The sequence below is a fragment of the Jaculus jaculus genome, chromosome 1 (assembly GCF_020740685.1).
Source record: "Jaculus jaculus isolate mJacJac1 chromosome 1, mJacJac1.mat.Y.cur, whole genome shotgun sequence".
Lineage (NCBI taxonomy): Eukaryota > Metazoa > Chordata > Mammalia > Rodentia > Dipodidae > Jaculus > Jaculus jaculus.
The window spans coordinates 17,814,199-17,834,314 of record NC_059102.1 but is presented as its reverse complement, the minus strand read 5'-3'; the positions used below and the strand labels follow the sequence as shown (position 1 = coordinate 17,834,314).

At 40.5% G+C, this 20,116-nt stretch overlaps 1 protein-coding gene across 1 annotated transcript in view; it reads left to right on the top strand.

Annotated features, from left to right (window-relative positions):
• Window positions 1-620: 620 nt before the first annotated feature.
• The window catches only part of Ccdc172 (coiled-coil domain containing 172), a 76,195-nt gene continuing 56,699 nt past the window's right edge, over window positions 621-20,116 (top strand). Inside the window, exons 1-2 of the mRNA XM_045145402.1 lie at window positions 621-699; window positions 1,107-1,192. Coding sequence (XP_045001337.1) covers window positions 621-699; window positions 1,107-1,192 — 165 coding nt within the window. The remainder of the gene's footprint in view (window positions 700-1,106; window positions 1,193-20,116) is intronic.

Here is a 20,116-nt window from a genome sequence, read left to right as displayed (position 1 = left end):
AATATTTTATTTTTAAATTTAAAACAAAATCTCATGCAAAGATCCCAAAGGTGCCTTTCATAGTTAAGCTTTAATTAGCAACCACTTTGGTCCCTGACACATATCGTGCAGATACTGAAGTGTTAATATTACCAAAGGCTTGATTACAAAAGGCAATGATTAATTTTAAAGCAGACAAAAAAGATATGCCCTGATTACGAAGGAATGATTAAGGCTGAACATCCGACATCACGCATTTATAGTCCTTGCTATCCTCAGAGGATAAGACTTTGCAAAAGTTTATATTTAGAACCCTGAATACTTTGCACTGCATAACACCGTGTTGCTTGTGTCTTGGAGACTGCACGACCCAACTCTACCGAGGCCTAAAGACCCATAGGTTTGCCAATAGCTACCAGAATGGACCCCAAAGAGCCCCCGTAGGCTTAGTTCTCGCGAGGCCTCGCCGAGACTTCTCCACAGCCCGGGAGGCCTGGGCCGGGGGAGTCAGCCCGCAGCGCTTGAAACTTGTTGGTTTCTCGGAGGAGGACGCCGGTGGAGGAGCGTGGACTAGTTCTAGAAGGATCTAGAGTCCCAGTGGAAGGCCAGCGGAGTGAAAGGCGGGAGCCCGGCCGCCCGGCATGAGTCTGGAGTCCCTTTTCCAGCACATCATCTTCTCGGAGCATCGGGCCGAGGAGGGTCGCCGGTTGATGCGAGAAGGTGGGCCGGTGCTCCCGAGGGGTGCCCGGGCGGGGGGTGGGAGAGCCCGAGGGTGCTGGTCCCGAGCCTTTCGGCAACCACAACTCAAAACCCACCCGGCAGCTGCCGCCGCCCACGTGGGCACCCAGAAAGATGGATGTGATTAAAGATTTCATTTGGGGCTGGAGAGATGGCTTAGCGGTTAAGCGCTTGCCTGTGAAGCCTAAGGACCCCGGTTCGAGGCTCGGTTCCCCAGGTCCCACGTTAGCCAGATGCACAAGGGGGCGCACGTGTCTGGAGTTCGTTTGCAGAGGCTGGAAGCCCTGGCGCGCCCATTCTCTCTCTCTCCCTCTATCTGTCTTTCTCTCTGTGTCTGTCGCTCTCAAATAAAAATTTAAAAAAAAAAAAAGATTTCATTTGTATTACAGTAAAGTCAGAAATAACCAGATGTCGTGAAAAAATTCAGAGAGCCACAGAGGAGCTGAAGGAAGAGAAAATCAAGTTGGATTCTAAGGTACTGGCGCATAGAGCATGCTAATTATTGCCTGAGGGGAGCGGGGGAAATCTGTACGAAATGGATGTCGAGGGGAATATTTTACTATTTAACCACTTTTCCTTCAAGAAAGCGCAGAACTGATATGCTGTAGTCCCGTGTAGTTCTCGTGCCATTTAAAAGTCCCGAATCCTTAGCTGGGTGTGGTGGCGCACGCCTTTAATCCCAGCACTCGGGAGGCAGAGGTAGGAGGATCGCCTAGAGTTCAAGGCCACCCTGAGACTACAAAGTGAATTCCAGCCATAGTGAGACCCTACCTCGAAACAAACAAACAAAAAAAGTCCTGAATCCAGGGTTGGAGAGATGTCTCAGTGGTTAAGGAGCCTGCCTTCAAAGCCAAAGGACTTTGGTTCAATTCCCTAGGACCCATTTAAGCCCGATACAGTAGTGCATGCATCTGGAGTTCGTTTGCAGTGGCTGGAGTCCCTGGTGTGCCCATTCTCTCTGTGCCTTCCTCCCTCTCTCTTCCTCGTTCTCTCCCTCTCCCGCTCTCCCTCTTTCCCTCTCTCAAATCAATAAATAAAAATAAAATATTTTTTAAAAAGTTCTGAATCCAGTGATCGCTTACTTTTAATATGAACTTGCACTGAAGAATCTAGCTTAAGTAAGAATTCATTGTTGATTGAGATGGGGAGGGGATATGATGGAGAATGGAATTTCAAAGGGGAAAATAGGGTGAGGGTGGGTGTTACCATGGGATATTTTTTATAATCATGGAAAATGTTAATAAAAATTGAGAAAAAAAACTGAAAAAAAAAGAATTCATTGTCCATTTTGTGGGATGGTTAGCATCTTTAAAAGAACACTGTCATTGAAAGAATAATTGTTCAATAAGTAGTTGGTGCAGTAGATAAATTTTGGATGATAAATAATTTAAGTGTTCTATGTGGATATAATGTATTGAAGGTATGTTTCAAGTGAGATTCTGCTTTTTGTTTTTCCATTCTCTACTACATTTTGGGCATGTCTTTCATCTGAAAGTTCTCTTTTTCAACATTGTTTCCTCTTCTGCATTTGTAAAGTTCTGCTTTTGTTTTTATTTATTTATTTGATGGGACAAAGAGAGTCTGGTGGCTTACTGAAGAAAAATTATGTCTTATTTATTTATTTGAGAAAGAGAGAGAGAATGGGCATGCTAGGGCCTCTAACCACTGCAAATGAACTTCAGACACATCTGGCTCTACATAGGTACTGGGGGATTGAATCTGGATCCTTCGGCTTTTTTAGCAAGTGCCTTAACTGCTAAGCCATCTCTCCAGCCCCTGAAGAAAGATTTTGAAGCATGGTTAGGACTTTGGAGAGGCAAAGAAAAGTAAAAGAAGTCATTTGCAGTTTGAGGGAGGAGGCAAATCTGCCCTGGCCTTATTGGGAGAGGAATCTAGGGAAGAGCAGAGGGCTGACCTGGAATAGGAGAAAACTCTTGCCAACTTTTTGTTCTTTCTTTCTTTCTTTTTTTTTTTTTTTCTGAGGTAGGGTCTCACTCTAGCCCAGGCTGATCTGGAATTCACTGTGGAGTCTCAGGGTGGCCTCGAACTCACAGCAATCCTCCTACTTCTGCTTCCCGAGTGCTGGGATTAAAGGCGTGCGCCACCACGCCCGGCTTCTCTTGCCAACTTTTGATTGAGAAGGAGTGATTAAAGGTGCTTTTAGGAAGAAGGCTGCACTCTTGATTGGAAAGATGGGAACAGATAGTGGAGAAGGCAGGAGCAGCGTTTCATGGGAGCCCTCACTGTGGAATGGGGCAGACAGTTATCCAAAACCATTTTCTCAATGCCTAAGGATGAACTTAGCAAGCAGTGTGCATGGGCAGTTTGTTTGAGCACGTTTGTTTACTTCAAGTATGTCTATTTTAGAAAGTCCCTTCTTTCCACATTTTGCCCAGACATCATCCATAAAGACCTCCTTAGACATCTTGGTAAAAATTCTTTTATTAAACAACACATACTGGTATTTGTAGCATAATGTCTTTGCAAGCAGTGAATTTACATTTTTTTATTCATCTTAATTCTCATCCATATTTGTTATTCAGCAGAGAGAGTACATTCGTGTTTTCAATGAATACTAATAGGGTGATAGATAATAAGGAAAGTGTTGTCTCTTTAATTTGACAAATAAAAATTACTTATTTATAGGTGCCATATTATTTTTTATACATGTATCATTTTCTGATGTTCAAATCAAGATTTGTTTGCTCAAGCATTTATCATTTCTTTGTGGTGAAAACACTAAAAACTTTCTTCTAAATTTTTTTTGTTTTGTTTTGTTTTTCAAGGTAGTGTCTCACTAGACCTGGAATTCACTATGTAGTCTCAGGGTGGCCTTGAACTCATGGCGATCCTCCTACTTCTGCCTCATGAGTGCTGGGACACCTGGGTCAAAGTTTTTTGTTTTTTTTTTTTAAATTTTTTATTTATTTATTTGAGAGCGACAGGCACAGAGAGAAAGACAGGTAGAGGGAGAGAGAGAGAATGGGCGCGCCAGGGCTTCCAGCCTCTGCAAACGAACTCCAGACGTGTGCGCCCCCTTGTGCATCTGGCTAACGTGGGACCTGGGGAACCGAGCCTCGAACCGGGGTCCTTAGGCTTCACAGGCAAGCGCTTAACCGCTAAGCCATCTCTCCAGCCCAGGATCAAAGTTTTTTAAAATAAACATTATCATCTATAGTCGCCCTGCTGTGCAATAGAACACCAGAATTCATTCCTCCTACCTGTAGCCTAGTACCCACTGACCAATCTTTTCCCATGCCTTCCTCCTAGTAGAGACAGCTGTCTTTAAAAAAAGAAAAAAAATGGAGCTATTTTTCAGTGAGGCTCTGCCTCCTGTTTTGCCCATGTATAGCAGGATAACTAGCTACTGCCATTGGTGCTTGAAGCTGGAGGAGTGGGCAAAGCCTGAAGCATGTCCTGATAGGGCTTTCTTTTACACACACGCTGGTCATATAGTCATGTGTAGCCAGCTAACACTGACCTATGTTAACTCCTTTAATCCTAACATGTACCCTGAAGTGAGTCACCATCATTATACCATGTTTACCGGTAAGGAAGCTGCAGGTTAAATCACTTGCCCATGATATATAACATAAAACCAGGTAAACTGCCATAATGAAAGAAACAAGTAAGGAAAGCATTGTATTAGAATAATTTCTGGAGCTCATCTTTAACATTTTTCTTCATGACATATAATAATACATCTGAAGCTTTGCATCTGAGGCAGTATTTCTTAAAGGTCACTTATGTAAGTTTTTATATAAAATGTATTTTTCTGGGATTGGTGAAGATATTGACCTGACAATAAATGTTTTATTCTAAATGAAAAATTTTCTCTTTGTAATGATTTCTTTGTTTAAAAAAAAATGATGGAGCTGGGTGTGGTGGCACATGCCTTTAATCCCAGCACTCGGGAGGCAGAGGTAGGAGGATTGCCATGAGTTCGAGGCCACCCTGAGACTCTATAGTGAATTCCAGGTCAGCCTGAGCTAGAGTGAGACCCTACCTCGAACCCCCCCCCAAAAAAAGATGGGCAGGAGAGATTACTTAGCAGTTAAGGCACTTGCCTGTGAGGCCTAAGGACCCTGGTTTGGTTCCCCAGTACCCACATAAGCCAGATGCACAAGATGGCACATGCATCTGTAGTATGTTTGCAGAGACTAGAGGCCCTGGCATGCCCATTCTCTCTCTCCCTCTCTGTCTCTCTTTCTCTCTCAAGTAATATTTTTAAAAAGATTATTCTTTGTCATAGTTTCTTTGTGAGCAGGCTATTTGATTAAAACTGGAAATGTGATGTTGATAATCTACATACATAAAGAAAATGTTGATTTGACTGTGTGTACTAGAAAGAAGACAGAGCAAATCTCTAATAATGTTTAGAAACATTTGTTGAAATTACTAATTAATATAGGCACATAAATGTGCATTGCTTTTTAATCGGCTCATATATGTGGGTAATACAATTGTATCTTACTAATAAAACTAACACATGAGGGTCACAGTTCCTACAACACTAATTTGTAATTGAAATAACTTGATTTATAATTATAATCAAGATGGTGTGTGTGTAAAAGATTTTAAAAGTGGAGCTACAATTATAATGTACATGACTAATGGGAAGAACTAAAGAAGTAATCATAAATTGATTTCTTGTTTCTTTTTTTTTCTCAGAGTTAATTATATGTCTGCCAATAACAATGAAAATATATTGACTTGAATATTTGACTTGGCATTTATTGACCCATTTATCAAATGGAAACGGCACAAGAAGCTAGAACATAATTTGAATAGGGCAATGCTTAGCGTACAGTCATACATTCAGAAAATATTTGGGGTATTTATTTGAGAGTTTGCTTGTGGTCAAAAAAATGTGGTTAGGAAGCATGGTATTCTTGTATCCCCCTTTCCAGTAAAACCCAGGTAGCATGTAATTAGAACCTGAATGATGCCATATACCATTCAGGGCTCAATGAGTCCTTTAAAATAGATGGTTGCAAAAGTCCCCGATTATATAGTATGAATACTTTGTGAATTGGACAGCTACAGTATGCCTGGTTAGGTTTGGTAATATGAAAATAGAAAGATGAGAACCTGCCATGGATTTGCATTAGCACTTACCAGGGTACCTGAAGCTCACAGTAGTCAGGAATGTTTTTACAGGAGTGACAACAGAGCAAACTGAATTTAAGGACTGATAGAACCGTTGTTTCTGTGAAACATCCTAAAGAGTTTCATGGTTTTTTAAAATTGTATGTATGTATGTATGTATGTATGTATGTATGTATGTATTTGAGAGAGAAAGGCAGAAAGAATGGGTGTGCTAGGGCCTCTAGTCACTGCAAACAAACTCCAGGTGCATACATTACCTGGTGCATCTGGCTTACATGGGTCCTGGAGAATTGAACCTGGGTCCTTAAGCTTCACTGGCAAGTGCCTTAATTGCTAAGCCATCTCCCCAGTTCTCATTTTTTAAATGACATATAGTCATAATTTAGGTATTTAATTTTTAAAACATTAAGAGAGGGAAAATGGAGGGAAATGATGAATCTTACTTTGGTTTTGTTTTTGACAGAGTCTCATGTAGCTCACTCAGGCTAGCTGAGCTCAAACTTGTTATGTAGCTGAGGATGACTGTGAACTTCTGATACTTCTGCCTAATCTTCCAGCCTGGTTTTATGCAATGTTGGGGATTGAACCCAAGGCTTCATGGGGCCTCTAATATTATAGCAATAATGAAAGAATATTTGAGGAATTTTTTTTTAAATTTTTATTAACATTTTCCATGATTATAAAATATATCCCTTGGTAATTCCCTCCCTCCCCACACTTTCCCATTTGAAATTCCATTCTCCATCATATTACCTCCCCATTACAATCATTGTAACTACATATATACAATATCAGCCTATTAAGTATCCTCCTCCCTTCCTTTCTCTACCCTATATGCCTCCTTTTTAACTTACTGGCCTCTGCTACTAAGTATTTTCATTCTCACGCAGAAGCCCGGAGATTATGTTGAAATGAAGTAACAATGTGGCTTTCTTTTTTTTTTTTTTTACTTGAAAATGTACATTTTTTTAAGATGGTAAACATTAGGCATCCTCTCAGGACAGCTGATAAGGTCATCTTGTAGTACTGTGTTACTTAATTTGGGCAGGAACCAGATCAAAAATTATTATTATTAAAACATTAAAATGGAGCTCTGTCACTCAGGTGACAGTTACTCATTAAATTTATGTGTTTTTTTTTCAAGGTAGTGTTGCACTATAGCCTAGACTGACCTGGAATTCAGTCTTGTAGCCCAGGCTGGCCTGGAACTCATGGTGATCCTCCCATTACAGCTTCCTGAGTGCTAGGGTTAAATATATGTGTCACCATGCCTGGCTGAAATTTATGTTTTATCAAAGAAAAAAATAGATCCTGCCTAGATTTAATTTTATTGTTGATTAAAAGTTGCTTAGCCAGGGCTGGAGAGATGGCTTAGTGGTTAAGTGCTTGCCTGTGAAGCTTAAGGACCCTGGTTCGAGGCTCAGTTCCCCAGGACCCATGCTAGCCAGATGCACAAGGGGGTGCACGCATCTGGAGTTTGTTTGCAATGGCTGGAGACCCTAGCGCACCCATTCTTTCTCTCTCTCTGTGCCTCTTTCTTTATCTGTCACTCTCAAATTAATAAATTAAAAAAAACAAAAATAATTTTTTAAAAAAGTTGCTTAGCCAGGCGTGGTGGCATATACTTTTAATCCCAGCACTCAGGAAGCTGAGGTAGGATGATTGCTAAATTTGAGGACAGCCAAAGACTACATAATGAGTTCAAGGTCAGCCTGAGGTATAAGACCCAACTTCGGAAAAACAAAAAGCTGCTTAAAAACATGGATGAAGCCGGGCATGGTGGCACATGCCTTTACTCCCAGCACTGGGGAGGCAGAGGCAAGAGGATTGCCATGAGTTCAAGGCCACCCTGAGATTACAGAGTGAATTCTTCCAGATCAGCCTGGGCTAGAGTGAGAACCTACCTAGAAAAAGCAAAAAATAAATAAATAAATAAAAATGAAGGAAAAGAATTATTCCTCTTTCCTATTTAGCCTTTGTTTAAATAGCATGTGAGTTTATCATAATTTTAGGAAATACATGGACATTACATTTTTAAGAATTTAAAAACTTAATTAATTTGCATGCACATGTGAGGGGTGGGAGAGCTGCCAAGACCTCTTGCCACTGCATACAGAACACTAGCACTAGATGCTTTCACCACTTTTTGGGTCTGGTTTTACATAGGTAGCTGGGGTATTGAATCTAGGATGCCAGGCTTTGCAGGCAAGCATGTTAAACCACTGAGCCATCTTCCCAGCCCCTGTTTTTAAGAATGTGATATATCCTTCTGTAGTTCCACTAATTATGACCAAGAATATTTGGGGGCTAGTTGTACTCTATTGCATATATTCACAGGAATTTCTTATCTTTAAGACATGTGGCTTCATATGTTCAAAGTACCCAGGTGTCTGGCATGGTGATGCACACTTTTAATCCTAGCACTCAGGAAGCAGAGGTAGGAGGATTTCAGTGAGTTTGAGACCAATTTGGGACTACAGGGTGAGTTCCAGATCAGCCTAGGTAAGAGTGAGACCTTACCTTGAAAAAAAAAAGTCCCTAGGAGGTAAAAGGGGATCACAATCCTGAGTAAGATAGCCTCAGACCAGTGGAAAGCTCCATCTCAAATTATTGAGTTTAAAAAATAGGTAACAGCAAACAATTATTTTGCATATCAGGCCAAAAACTAAGCATTTTATAAACATATCAGTCTCATAAGAACCCTTTGATACTGGCAGTGTATTATCCTAATCATTTTATACGTTTGAAAAATTGAGACTCAAAGAAATCACAGAGCTCGCATTAAGTCACGTAAGTGGAAGTAGTAGATCTAAGACCTGAGTCTGTTGAGGCCTAGAGGACCCCTGGCTTTACGCACTGTATTGCAGGGTGAAACGGGGAAGGGAAGGAGAGCTGGTTGGAGTAAGTTCAGAGGAGTGTGAAGTCATAGTGTCAGGAAATTAGAGGCATGATTCACTAAAATTTGCCTCTTGGACTTACTGTTCCAACAAGCATGATAAGTATGTGTTCATATATGTTTTATGAAGTTATTAGTAAGAATGTCCCATTTCTTTGCTCCTTTGTCAGTTGAGAAACTTTATAGAAAATTTTTTAATAAGCAGTGAGTATTATTGTCTTGGAAGGGCTTCTGTGTAATTATAGACTACTCATTACTAAAGAGCCCTATCAATCAGGCAGTAGATAAGGGTGAATAATAGATAGTCCTTGTGCTTGGAGACTTAATTCAGGTATTATCCTTTCCTTAGGAAGAAGGCTGTCCCAGCTAAAGGTGCCCTTGGTTGCAAGCAGCAGAACTTCAGTTCAGCTTCTTAGATGTCCTTGAAGACCACTGACTATGTAACTTGAAACCTAATGATTGGTCCAGCAGCTTCATCAGTTGTAGGTGCATCAGGATACGTACAAAAAATGTCCTGCTGTTATGGCTTTACTAAATAAAGGTTAATTTTTTTCTCATGCACTAGGATATCTGAAGTGAGGCATGTCAGAGCCATTTATGAAAGCTGATCGAGGAAATCCTAAAACACCCTAGCACACTGTCATCTGTTTCCCCCTTAGCCTGCAGCTTTCATCCTTACCAACCATGGTTCCATCCATAGACACTGCATCTGAGATCCAGCTGGGAAAGGGGAAAGGATGAAAACCCAGAGGTGCTTCCTCATCTAGCCTCTCGCTTTAGGGGAGAAAAGTCTGCATGTCAAGGATTAGAATTTTATCACTCAGCCAACATAGGCAGATGAGTCAGTGGGTTGGTTAGTTTATTTTTTGAGGCAGTGTTTTTGTAACCCAGTCTGGCCTTCAGCTCACTAGATAGCACAGGCTGGCTTCAAATACAGGGTGGTCCTTCTGCCTCAGTCTCCAGAGTGCTGGAAATATAGGTGTACACCACCAAACTCTGCTTAGGAAAGTGATTAACAGTACACTGTTAGACCAAACAAAATTGGAATTGTATTACTAAAGTGGAGTACTACAAAGGGTGGCTGCCTTTGTGTCTACCCTGCTTACTAGTGACTCTGAGGGGCCGGTGATACCCTTTATGGATCCTGTAGGTACCGCTGACACCTAGGATCCTGGGCTGTCGGTTGTGTCCCCAGTAGTTACTAATGACTTTTTGGATCCTGTGGTTTGTTTCAGTCCGAAAGCACAGAGAGGCATGAGGGAAAGATGGAGAGATCAGAGACATGTTTCCAGAAGCTATCCCTAAAACACAGGGAAATTTTCCTATATCCTCCTCAGATATTTTTTCTCTCCTACTTCATTTCTACAGGTTATTACTTGTGACTACCTCTGCACCAATAGGTGTGGTATTTCAGGTTTGGTGGGCTGTGTGGAGATGGTACAAGTTACAAAATAACATGAACTAGTCAGTAAGGAAAGAAGAAATGCATGTCAAGAAGATAACCAGTGTGTACAGAGGTTTTGGTGGTTAGAATGAGAATGGCCATGTAGAGTGCCTGTGGTCAGTTGAAGTGTTTCAGGTTAATTATTGATTATGCTTTATCATTTACTGTGTGATTTATCACATACAATGAAATGTAGCACATGTATTTTTTCCTCTAAGTTATCCTTCAGTTAAGAATAAATATGCTCACTACCTTTAAAATATTTTCATATTCTGAAACCCACTTTTATTTTGAACAAAAAATTCGTAGTAGTTTGGAATGCATGCAGAAATCTCCTGATTGAATTGCTAGAAAGGGAAGCAAGGCTATTTAGTGGAGCCAGTTACTCATACTGGGAGCATGACCTCAGATTCCAAGTATTAGGTGTTATTATAAAAAGAAAAGCCACTTAATGATGACCTAAAAGTTATTTATCTCCAAAATATCATGGGATAAAAAAGTAACTTGTAGAAGTTATGTAAGTATAGTACTATTAAAAAGATGCAAAGCACAGGAATATCTTGTGAGGGATATGTAAGTCCACTAAAAATGCAGTGACATGCGTGGCGATAACTAGCGCATGAAGACAGTGATTCTCTCTGTTGGGGTGGGAGATCACTGTAACCAGGGAAGGGTGTGCAGGCACTTGTGCCACCTGTAATGCTTTCTTATGCTGGAATAGGGTCACAGCATAAGTCATGTTCTTTCTTTCTTCCTTTTTTTTTTTTTTTTTTTTTTTTTTTTAGATAGGACCTCACTCTAGCCCAGGCTAACCTGGAATTCACTATGTAGTCTCAGGCTCGCCTTGTACTCACTGCAGTCCTACTACCTCTGCCTGCAAATGCTGAGACTAAAGAAATGGGCCACCATGCCTGCTCTGCGATATTATTATTATTGTTTATTTTATTTTGCTTTTGTTTTTTCAAGATGGGACCTCACTATAGCCCAGGTTGATCTGGAATTCACTATGTAGTGTCAGGCTGGCCTCAAACTCTCAGCGATCCTTCTATCTCTGCCTCCTGTGTGATGGGATTAAACGCAGGTGCCACAACAACCAAGGTCATTTTACAAAATAAAAATTTATTTTAAAAGTTACTAAGTGATGATTTTTAGTCTTTTTACAAGGTCCATAACATTTTCATCACCACAAAAGAAATTTTATTTTATTTTTTTTCCATTTTTATTAACATTTTCCATGATTATAAAAAGTACCCCATGGTAATACCCTCCGCCCCCCCCCCTTTCCCCTTTGAAATTCCATTCTCCATCATATCCCCTCCTCATCTCAATCACTCTCTTTTATTTTGATGTCATGGTCATTTCCTCCTCTTATGATGGTCTTATGTAGGTAGTATCAGGCACTATGAGGTGATGGATATCCAGGCCATTTTATGTCTGGAGGAAGCACGTCGTAAGGAGTCCTACCCTTCCTTTGGCTCTTACATTCTTTCTGCCACCTCTTCCACATTAGACCCTGAGTCTTGGAAGGTGTGATCGAGATGTTACTCAGTACTCCAGTCACTTCTTTCCAGCACTACGATACCTTCTGAGTCATCCCAAAGTCACTGCCATCTGAAAAGAGAAGATTCTCTACCCAGAGTGAGAGTAGCATTAATATAAGGGTATAAATATTAAGAGAAATGCTTACTGGGCAGTTTGATAATCATAGTATATACATTTTTCCAGACATCAGCAGGTGTTACACCCCTAGGGCTCGTGACTACCCCTGTTTTAAGTTTTCAGTATCAGGGATGTGTTTCCTCCCATGGAGCGGGCCTCCAGTTCAATTGGAGGGCAGTTGGTTTCCACCATGATAGACGTGCCACTATTGCACCTGTTGGCTCATTTGGGCTGGCTGGCCAATTATAAGACTTGCACTGTCCACTGTTGAGTATCTTCACTGGTGTCTCTTTCTCCCATTGAACTACATGTAGAATGGCTTCTTCCAGCTTTCTGTCAGCCAAAAGAAATTTAATAACAGTCACTCTGTTTTCCCAGACTTCTCCAGACCTAGGTCCCAGTTAGCTCATTTCTTTGTCTCTAGAGATGTCATATAAATAGTGAGTGATTTTTTTTTACTATTTTCTTTCACTTAGCATGGTCTCAAGATTCATCTGTGTTGTATGTAGCCCATTATTAATACTTCATTCCTCTTGTTTCTATTTTTTTGATGTTTTCACACTTACACATTACATTTTGATACCATGTACCCACACTACCCTCCCTTGTCACCCTGAGTCTCATGCACCCCTCATCTCTTACTAGTAGTTATGCCATGGAAGAGGATGACCCCTTTCCCCACACCTGTAACTGTCATTAGCTCATTAGAGAGGGAAGGGGCCTGTCTCTAACAGGATGACGACTGGCCCCATCATGTGCAAGGTATTCACAGCTTCTGTGAGTGCATAGGTGCAGTGGCCTTGCCATGTTGGGACACAGGGTCTACTGAGCTCCTTCCCATCCTTCCATCTTCCATGATGTCCCCTGAGCCCCAGAGGGTGATGTGGGTGTCGTGCTTAGGATCTTTTTATGGAAGAACAATAGATGACTATACACTTCACTGGATGTACCCTGAATGGAATATTTGAATCATTTTTACATTTTAGCTATCTTGAATAATGCTTCTGCGAACATTTGTATATTTGAATATATATTCGTATGTCTTGAGTATTCTGTGTAGGAATGGGGTTACTAGGTTATGTGGGAACTTCCAATTGTTTTAATTTTTTTCTCAGAAGTGTTAAAACTTTCCATGATGATTATACCATTTTCTCAGTAGTTTAGTATGTATAGGAGTTGGAACATTGTTTCCTTACCAACATTTGTTATTTCCTGGATTTTGGTCTTTTTAAAAAAGATATCTTAGTGGGTGTTAAGTGGTACCTTATTGTGGATTGTTTTTCTAATACCTTTATGACATTGAAGTTTAATATCTTTTTAGTGCTTAATGACCATTTGGAACATTTACTCTTTTTTAAAAAATATATTTTATTTATTATTTGATAGAGAGAAAGAGGGAGAGAGAGAATGGATGCACCAAGGCCTTCAACCACTGCAAATGACCTCCATATGCATGCATGCATGTGCCCCCTTGCATCTGGCTTACTTGGGTCCTGGAGAGTAGAACCGGGATCCTTTGGCTTTGCAGGCGAACACCTTAACTGCTGAGCTCTCTCTCCAGCCCCCAAATAAACATTTATTTATTTGAGAGCGAGAGAGAGAGAGAGAGAGAGGCAGAGAGAAAGAGAGAGACAAATGGGCATACCAATGCCTCCAGCCACTGCAAATGAACTCCAGATGCATATGCCACTTTGCTGTGCATCCGGCTTAGGTGGGTCCTGGAGAGTCAAACCAGGAACTTTTGGTTTTGCAAGCAAACACCTCAACCGCTAAGCTATCTTTCCAGCACCCCCTTTTTGTTAAATATATTTTATTTATTTATTTATGAGAAAGAGGCAGACAGGCAGAGAGAGAATGGGTGCACCAAGGCCTCCAGCCATTGCAAACAAACTACAGATGCATGCGCCTCTTTGTGCATCTGTCTTAGGTGGGTCTTGGGGAATAGAACATGGGTCCTTTGGCTTTGCAGGCAAATGCCTTAACAAATAAGCCATCTTCTCCAGCCCCACATTTACTCATAATATGAGCTCCTTGATTAACAGCCATGTTCATGATTACAGTTCTATCATGGGAAGACTTGGCCTTTAATAAGTAGCAACTTCTTTTCCTATTAGTAGAGCTGAAATGACTAGATCACCAAATCAAGTGAAAATATACAGCATTTATTGGATTCCCTTTTTCTCAACTTTATCTTCATGATTGTAAGAAAATTCAGGGACTATTTATAAAAGCCACTTAGAGCACATTACAGTGATATGCAACTTAGCCCTCTGATTCCAGGTATTTATAGATCATGAAAGTCACACACTTCATGGCTTAAGAATCCACTTACCGATTCCAAACTGTAAAATCTTCCATGTTTCAATTCCAGTTTTTTCCCAAAGAGCTTCTTTAAATAAATTATATAACCTTTCTGAAATGTTAGAAATGTTTTTAATAGGGAAAAATTGTTTCCTATAAGTGAGAGAATGATCCTTTAATTAAAGAATAGTGAATTTGTGGCTCAATATACAGAAAGAATGGAATTTGGTTTTAGTTTTCCAGTCTCATAAAACTGTATGGCACAAAATAATGCATTTTTATTTTTAATTGGTTTTTTTGAGGTAGGTTCTTACTCTGGCCTAGGCTGACCTGGAATTCACTGTGGAGTCTCAGGATGGCCTCAAACTCACCCCAATCCTCCTACCTCTGCCTCACGAGTGCTGGGATTAAAGGCGTGTGCCAGCACTCCTGCCCTTCAAGAATGCATTTTTAAAGCTTAATTTGTCATTTGTGATTTCTTAGAAAATCAATTAATTGTGATTTGTGCATCTCCTAAATATCTCCAGTCACACACTGGGTACTTATTCAACAAGCATTCATTAAACAACCTAAATCAAACTGTGAAGAACTGGTGAATAAATTATATAATACCTTTTTTAATAAGAGTATTGGCATCATGCAGCTTGAATTGTATAAAACTAGCTGTAAACTTTTTAAACTTTATTTTTATTTATTTATTTGAGAGAGAGAGAAAGAGACAGAGAGAGGGAGAGAGAGAATGGGCATACCAGGGCCTCCAGCCACTGCAAAAGAACTCCAGACCTTGTGTATCTGGCTTACAAGGGTCCTGAGGAATCCAACCTGGGTCCTTTGGCTTTGCAGGCAAACACCTTAACTGCTAAGCCATCTCTCCAACCCTGTACACTTTTTTTGAGGTTATCATTTAGAAGTGATTTGGATTAGTTTTAATTCTCTTTGCAATTCCCCAAAGAAAGCTTTAATCACATTTGTCATGAATAAATATGCAAAACTTGGAAATAGGCAAAAGGAGTCACTGAGTGATATTATCCAATAGCCCACCTGCCTGGGGATAGTGTGACTCTATTATGTACCTTTCAATTAGGAGTGTTGTTTTTGTTACTGTTTTTCTTGTTGAATAGAGCAGCATATTTTTTTTCCAGGACCTTTCCAGTGGCTATTTCCTCTGCCTAAAAGACTCCTTTCCTGAGCTACTGCTGTGTCATGCATACTGACTTCACATGGGTCCCTCTTAGTCTGATGACCAGCCACCACACTGAGATCCAGGACTTTGAGTGAACAGGGAGAGGGAGCCATGAAGATCTTGATGTTTGGCTGCCCTGGGTCCCTGCTTAGTTGTCCCCTTAAAGCATTGACTCTTTTATGTGTGGTGTGCAGGTTCCTTTGGGTTCCCAAGATGCTTTCGGGGTTTGAGAAGACCATAACTGTTTCTCCAACAGTAAGAAGGTATTATTTATTATTTTAACTGTGTTAATATCTACCTGGATAGTATAAAAGCAATGTAGCATTTTTAGCACTTTAGCACAAATCGAGGCAATTGAACCAGAACTGTGCTAGTAGTTGTTTTTAGTGGTGCAAGCACTCACACATTTCGTTCCATTTTCCCAGGAGTTAATGAAGTCACCATTTCAGGGCAAATAAATCACCTTATTATTATTTTGCAAATGATAATATTCGGTCTTAGCTGGGCAGGGTGACAAATGCCTTTAATTCCATCACTCAAGAGGCTGAGGTAGGATAGCTGTGAGTTTTAGGTCACCATAAGACTACATAGGTTGTGAATGGTGTTTAATGAATGCTTGTTGAATACGTACTCAATGTGTGACTGGCGATATTTAGGAGATGCACAAATCACAATTAATTGATTTTCTAAGAAATCACAAATGAGAAATTAAACTTTAAAAAAGCATTCTTTTGGGCTGGAGAGATGGCTTAGCGGTTAAGCACTTGCCTGTGAAGCCTAAGGATCCTGGTTCAAGGCTCGGTTCCCCAGGTCCCACGTTAGCCAGATGCACAAGGGGGCACACGCGTCTGGAGTTCGTTTGCAGAGGCTGGAAGCCCTGGCACGCCCATTCTCTCTCCCTCCCTCTATCTGTCTTTCTCTCTGTGTCTGTCACTCTCAAATAAATAAATAAATGAAATTTAAAAAATTTTTTAAAAAGCATTCTTTTGTGCCATATAGTTTTATGAGGCTGGCAAATGAAAACCAATTTCAGGTCAACTTGGGCTAGGGCAAGACCCTATCTAGAAAAATCAACAACAACCAAAAAAAAATGATTATATATATTTTTTTCTTTCAAAAACAATTAGAACTTTGTTGAGGGCTGGAGAGATGGCTTAGTGATTAAGGCACTTGCTGGCAAATACAAATGACCCAGGTTCAAGTCTCAGGTACCCACATAAAGCCAGATGCAAAAGGTGGTACATGCATCTGGAGTTGTTTGCAGTGCCTAGAGGCCTTGGAATGCCCATATTCTCTCTCTCTCTTTCCATCTTTCTCTCCCTGTCTCTCTCTCTCTCTCTCTCTCTCTCTCACACACACACACACACACACACATAATAAATAAAGAAATATATTTAAAGGCAGGCATGGTGGCATACGCCTTTCATCCCACCACTCGAAAAGCTAAAGTAGGAGGATCACTGTGAGTTCAAGGCCAACCTGAAACTGCGTAGTGAATTCCAGGTCAGCCAGGACTAAAGAAACACCCTACCTTGAAAAACAAAAACAAACAAAAAAGTTTTTCTGGTAAGTTTGTTAATGATGATAGTAAACATGCATGTCATTTTTGACTCCATGTTATGAAGTATACCAGTATTTGGAGATTCCGTATAGTGCAGTGAAGTAATATCTTGCTAAGGGCTAATGTAACTGTTACAAAACTATGCACATTGAGAACAGCTTTTACACTAATAGACAGTAAGCACATACTGAGTGAAATAATCAATTTGAAGTTTATTCTTGTGTAACTGTCCATTTTCTGTTTTCTTCTGTTAATTATTTCATTTGATACATTTTTTACAGGTTTCCTTGTAAAGTTGAAGACATTCTTGCTGTGTATTTGCATTTAGCAGAGTCCATCTCTCCCTCGACAGGAAAGGTGACCCTGCAAGGCCCATTGGTGGCGTTCAGGATGTTCTTAATGAACCCTAAGCTCAGGATGTGCACAGTGCACGGATGGCAGATCCTTCTCCTCACATCCATGTGTGGACATAACTATGGCTTCGGCTTCAGGATTACAGGTCTAACTCCTTCCACACCTGGCTGACTGGGTTGCTGTTTCACCAAGCCAGTAAGTGGAGTTTTCCACTAAGTGTCTGTGCCAGTAGGCAACGGTTCCTACTGCAGTAAGCTTGGTACAGCTCTTTTGCCTTGACTATTGGCTGGTGTGTGTAAGCACTGAAATGTTATCCCTGGGCACTGGGGAAATGACTCAACAATTAAAGGCACTTGCTTGCAGCCTGCAAACCTCAGTTCAGCTCACCAGCAACCACATAAAGTGGCACATGCATCTGTGACTCCAGTGCATCTGTGGCAGAGGGAGGTGGAGCTAGGAGAACCCAGAAATGGGGCACACAAATCAAAGCAGCAAAAGCAGCAGAATAATGGAGACCCTGTCTCAAGTAGGGTGAGGGAGAGCATAAACATTGTGTGGTTGTCTTCAACCCACCAGACATACACCATGGCACATGTGCACGCACATGCGCACAAACACACACGCAGAGAACATATACATCCACATATTACAGATGGAGAAAACTTTTCAAATGCCCCCTAATATCTGTTTTCTATTTGAAAGATATCCCTGTTGGTTTTAATATTAAGATACCAATGTTTCCCTGCTATCTCTTTGTTTTAGCCACAAAGATTTCACACTTAATTTGGCATGGTGGTGCATGTCTTTAATCCCAGCACTTGGGAGGTAGAGATAGGAGGATCAGTCTGGGCTAGAGAGAGACTCTGCCTTGGAAAAATAAAATTAAATTAAAATAAACTAAGATAAAATAAGCTAACAGATGTCTAGGGGCCTGAGGAGATGACTCAGCGGTTAAGGCACTTGCCTGCAAAGCCTAATGACTAGGGTCTGGTTCCCCAGATGCACAGTGGTTCATGCATATGGAGTTCAGTTGCAGTGGCTAGAGGATCTGTAGAGCCCATTCTCTCTGTCTGTCTTCTATTGCTGTCTACTTGCAAATAAATAAAAATAATTTTTAAAAAATACTTTACTTTTATGCTTTTGACTTAATGAAGTAAACTCTATGAACATGTATGCTCACGTAGCATGTTTTCTAGTTATGAGGAAAAATGCATGTTCTAAAGAATATAATTCTTTGATTAATAACATTGCATGAAAAACTAGCTCAGTACCACATTGATTTATATCCCATCAGAATACGTAGATGTACTGGTAGGTAAGGTACTGTGACTGGACGTGTGGAGTTGCTCAGAAGTCACCATATTTCAGAGCTTCTCTTCAGTGTCTTCAGATTAAGAAATACTGTCACACAGTGAAATGCTTAACACTTAAGTGAGACATCTCTGTCATACCCTCCAAGGCTCAGGGACCATTGCAGAAGAGGTGGCAGAAAGAGTGTAAAATGAAAGGAGGGGGAAGAGGACTCTGGAACACTGACTTCCAGACCCAAAATGACTCTTGCTTTCATGACCTCACAGTGGCCAATGCTACCTACATCCAAGGGCAAAATAAAATGATGGCATAAAAAAATAGAAGAGGGACTAATTGGAAAGAATGGGTTCAATGGAGGGTGGATAGAGGAGTGGGAACAAAAGAAAGTGGTGGGAGGGGATCCTGATCAGGGTACATTGTTTGTGTATATGGAGGTTGTCAATAAAAGTTGAAAATACGAAAGGTTGTCACAGAATGTTCTTGGCTTACTGATATTTGTTCTGCTGTTCTTTCCCTCATAGACTAATATTTAGCTGAAACCGGCAGCTTTAGGGAATTGGGGGTTTTACTTGAGGAAAAGGGAATGAGTAATTTTGTAGTTCAGTGGTTATTGAAAAGGGTAGATTGCAGTTGGTAAGGATGTTAGAATGCCAAGTCAGTTCAGGAAACAGAGTGGAAGAGGTCATGGGCAAATTGGCTCCTCAGCCTGTGTCCAAAGCTGCTGGACAGGGTTTCTTGTAGAGGATTTGTTGTTTTTATGGTCTAATGGATTGTTATTGCCTAAATTCATGTTTCTAAAAAACTTAAAAACCTGTCTACTTCAGCACATTTGATTCAGATTAGTTCCAGCACTCCACATACAGAATAATTTTTATGGTTAAAATTTTAATCGACACTAAATAAACTTGTCTTTTTTCTTTAAAAAGTTTATTTCCCTTATGGGAAAAAGAGAAAATGAGAAAGAGAGGGAGAAGAGACCTTACATTGGAAAACCAGATGAGCTTGTGACTCTAAAGCTGTCTTCTCATTATGAGCTCCTGCTCCTTGCTGTTTATTAGTAGTCTTGCTTATTTAACCCTACTGAAAGAGTGGATTATATTCCTAGAAAATTTTGAGGGTCTTCTGCCATTTTATTTGGTGAACATGAAGACATTTTTCAAAATTAAAATAGGTCTGTTGTGTCAACTCTTCATAAAAGTAAGGCATGTTTGGGCTGGAGAGATGGCTTAGCGGTTAAAGCTTTTGCCTGTAAAGCCAAAAGGTCCCAGTTCAATTTTCCAGGACCTACATAAGCCAAATACACAAGGGGGTGTGTGCATTTAGAGTTCACTTGCAGTGGCTGGAGGCCCTGGCGTGCCCATATTCATATCCTCCCTCCCTCCCTCCCTTCCCCCCCTTTCTCTCTGTCAAGTAAATAAATAAATAAAATACGTTTTGTAAAAGGTAAAGTATGTTTATTGGAGGTTATTCTAAAACAGGCAAACTACAGGACAGAAATCCCCATAAAACCATTGAGCAGATAATGCTTTCAGTTTCTCTTTCAAGATTATTTAAGGGGCCTGGAGAGATGGCTTAGTGATT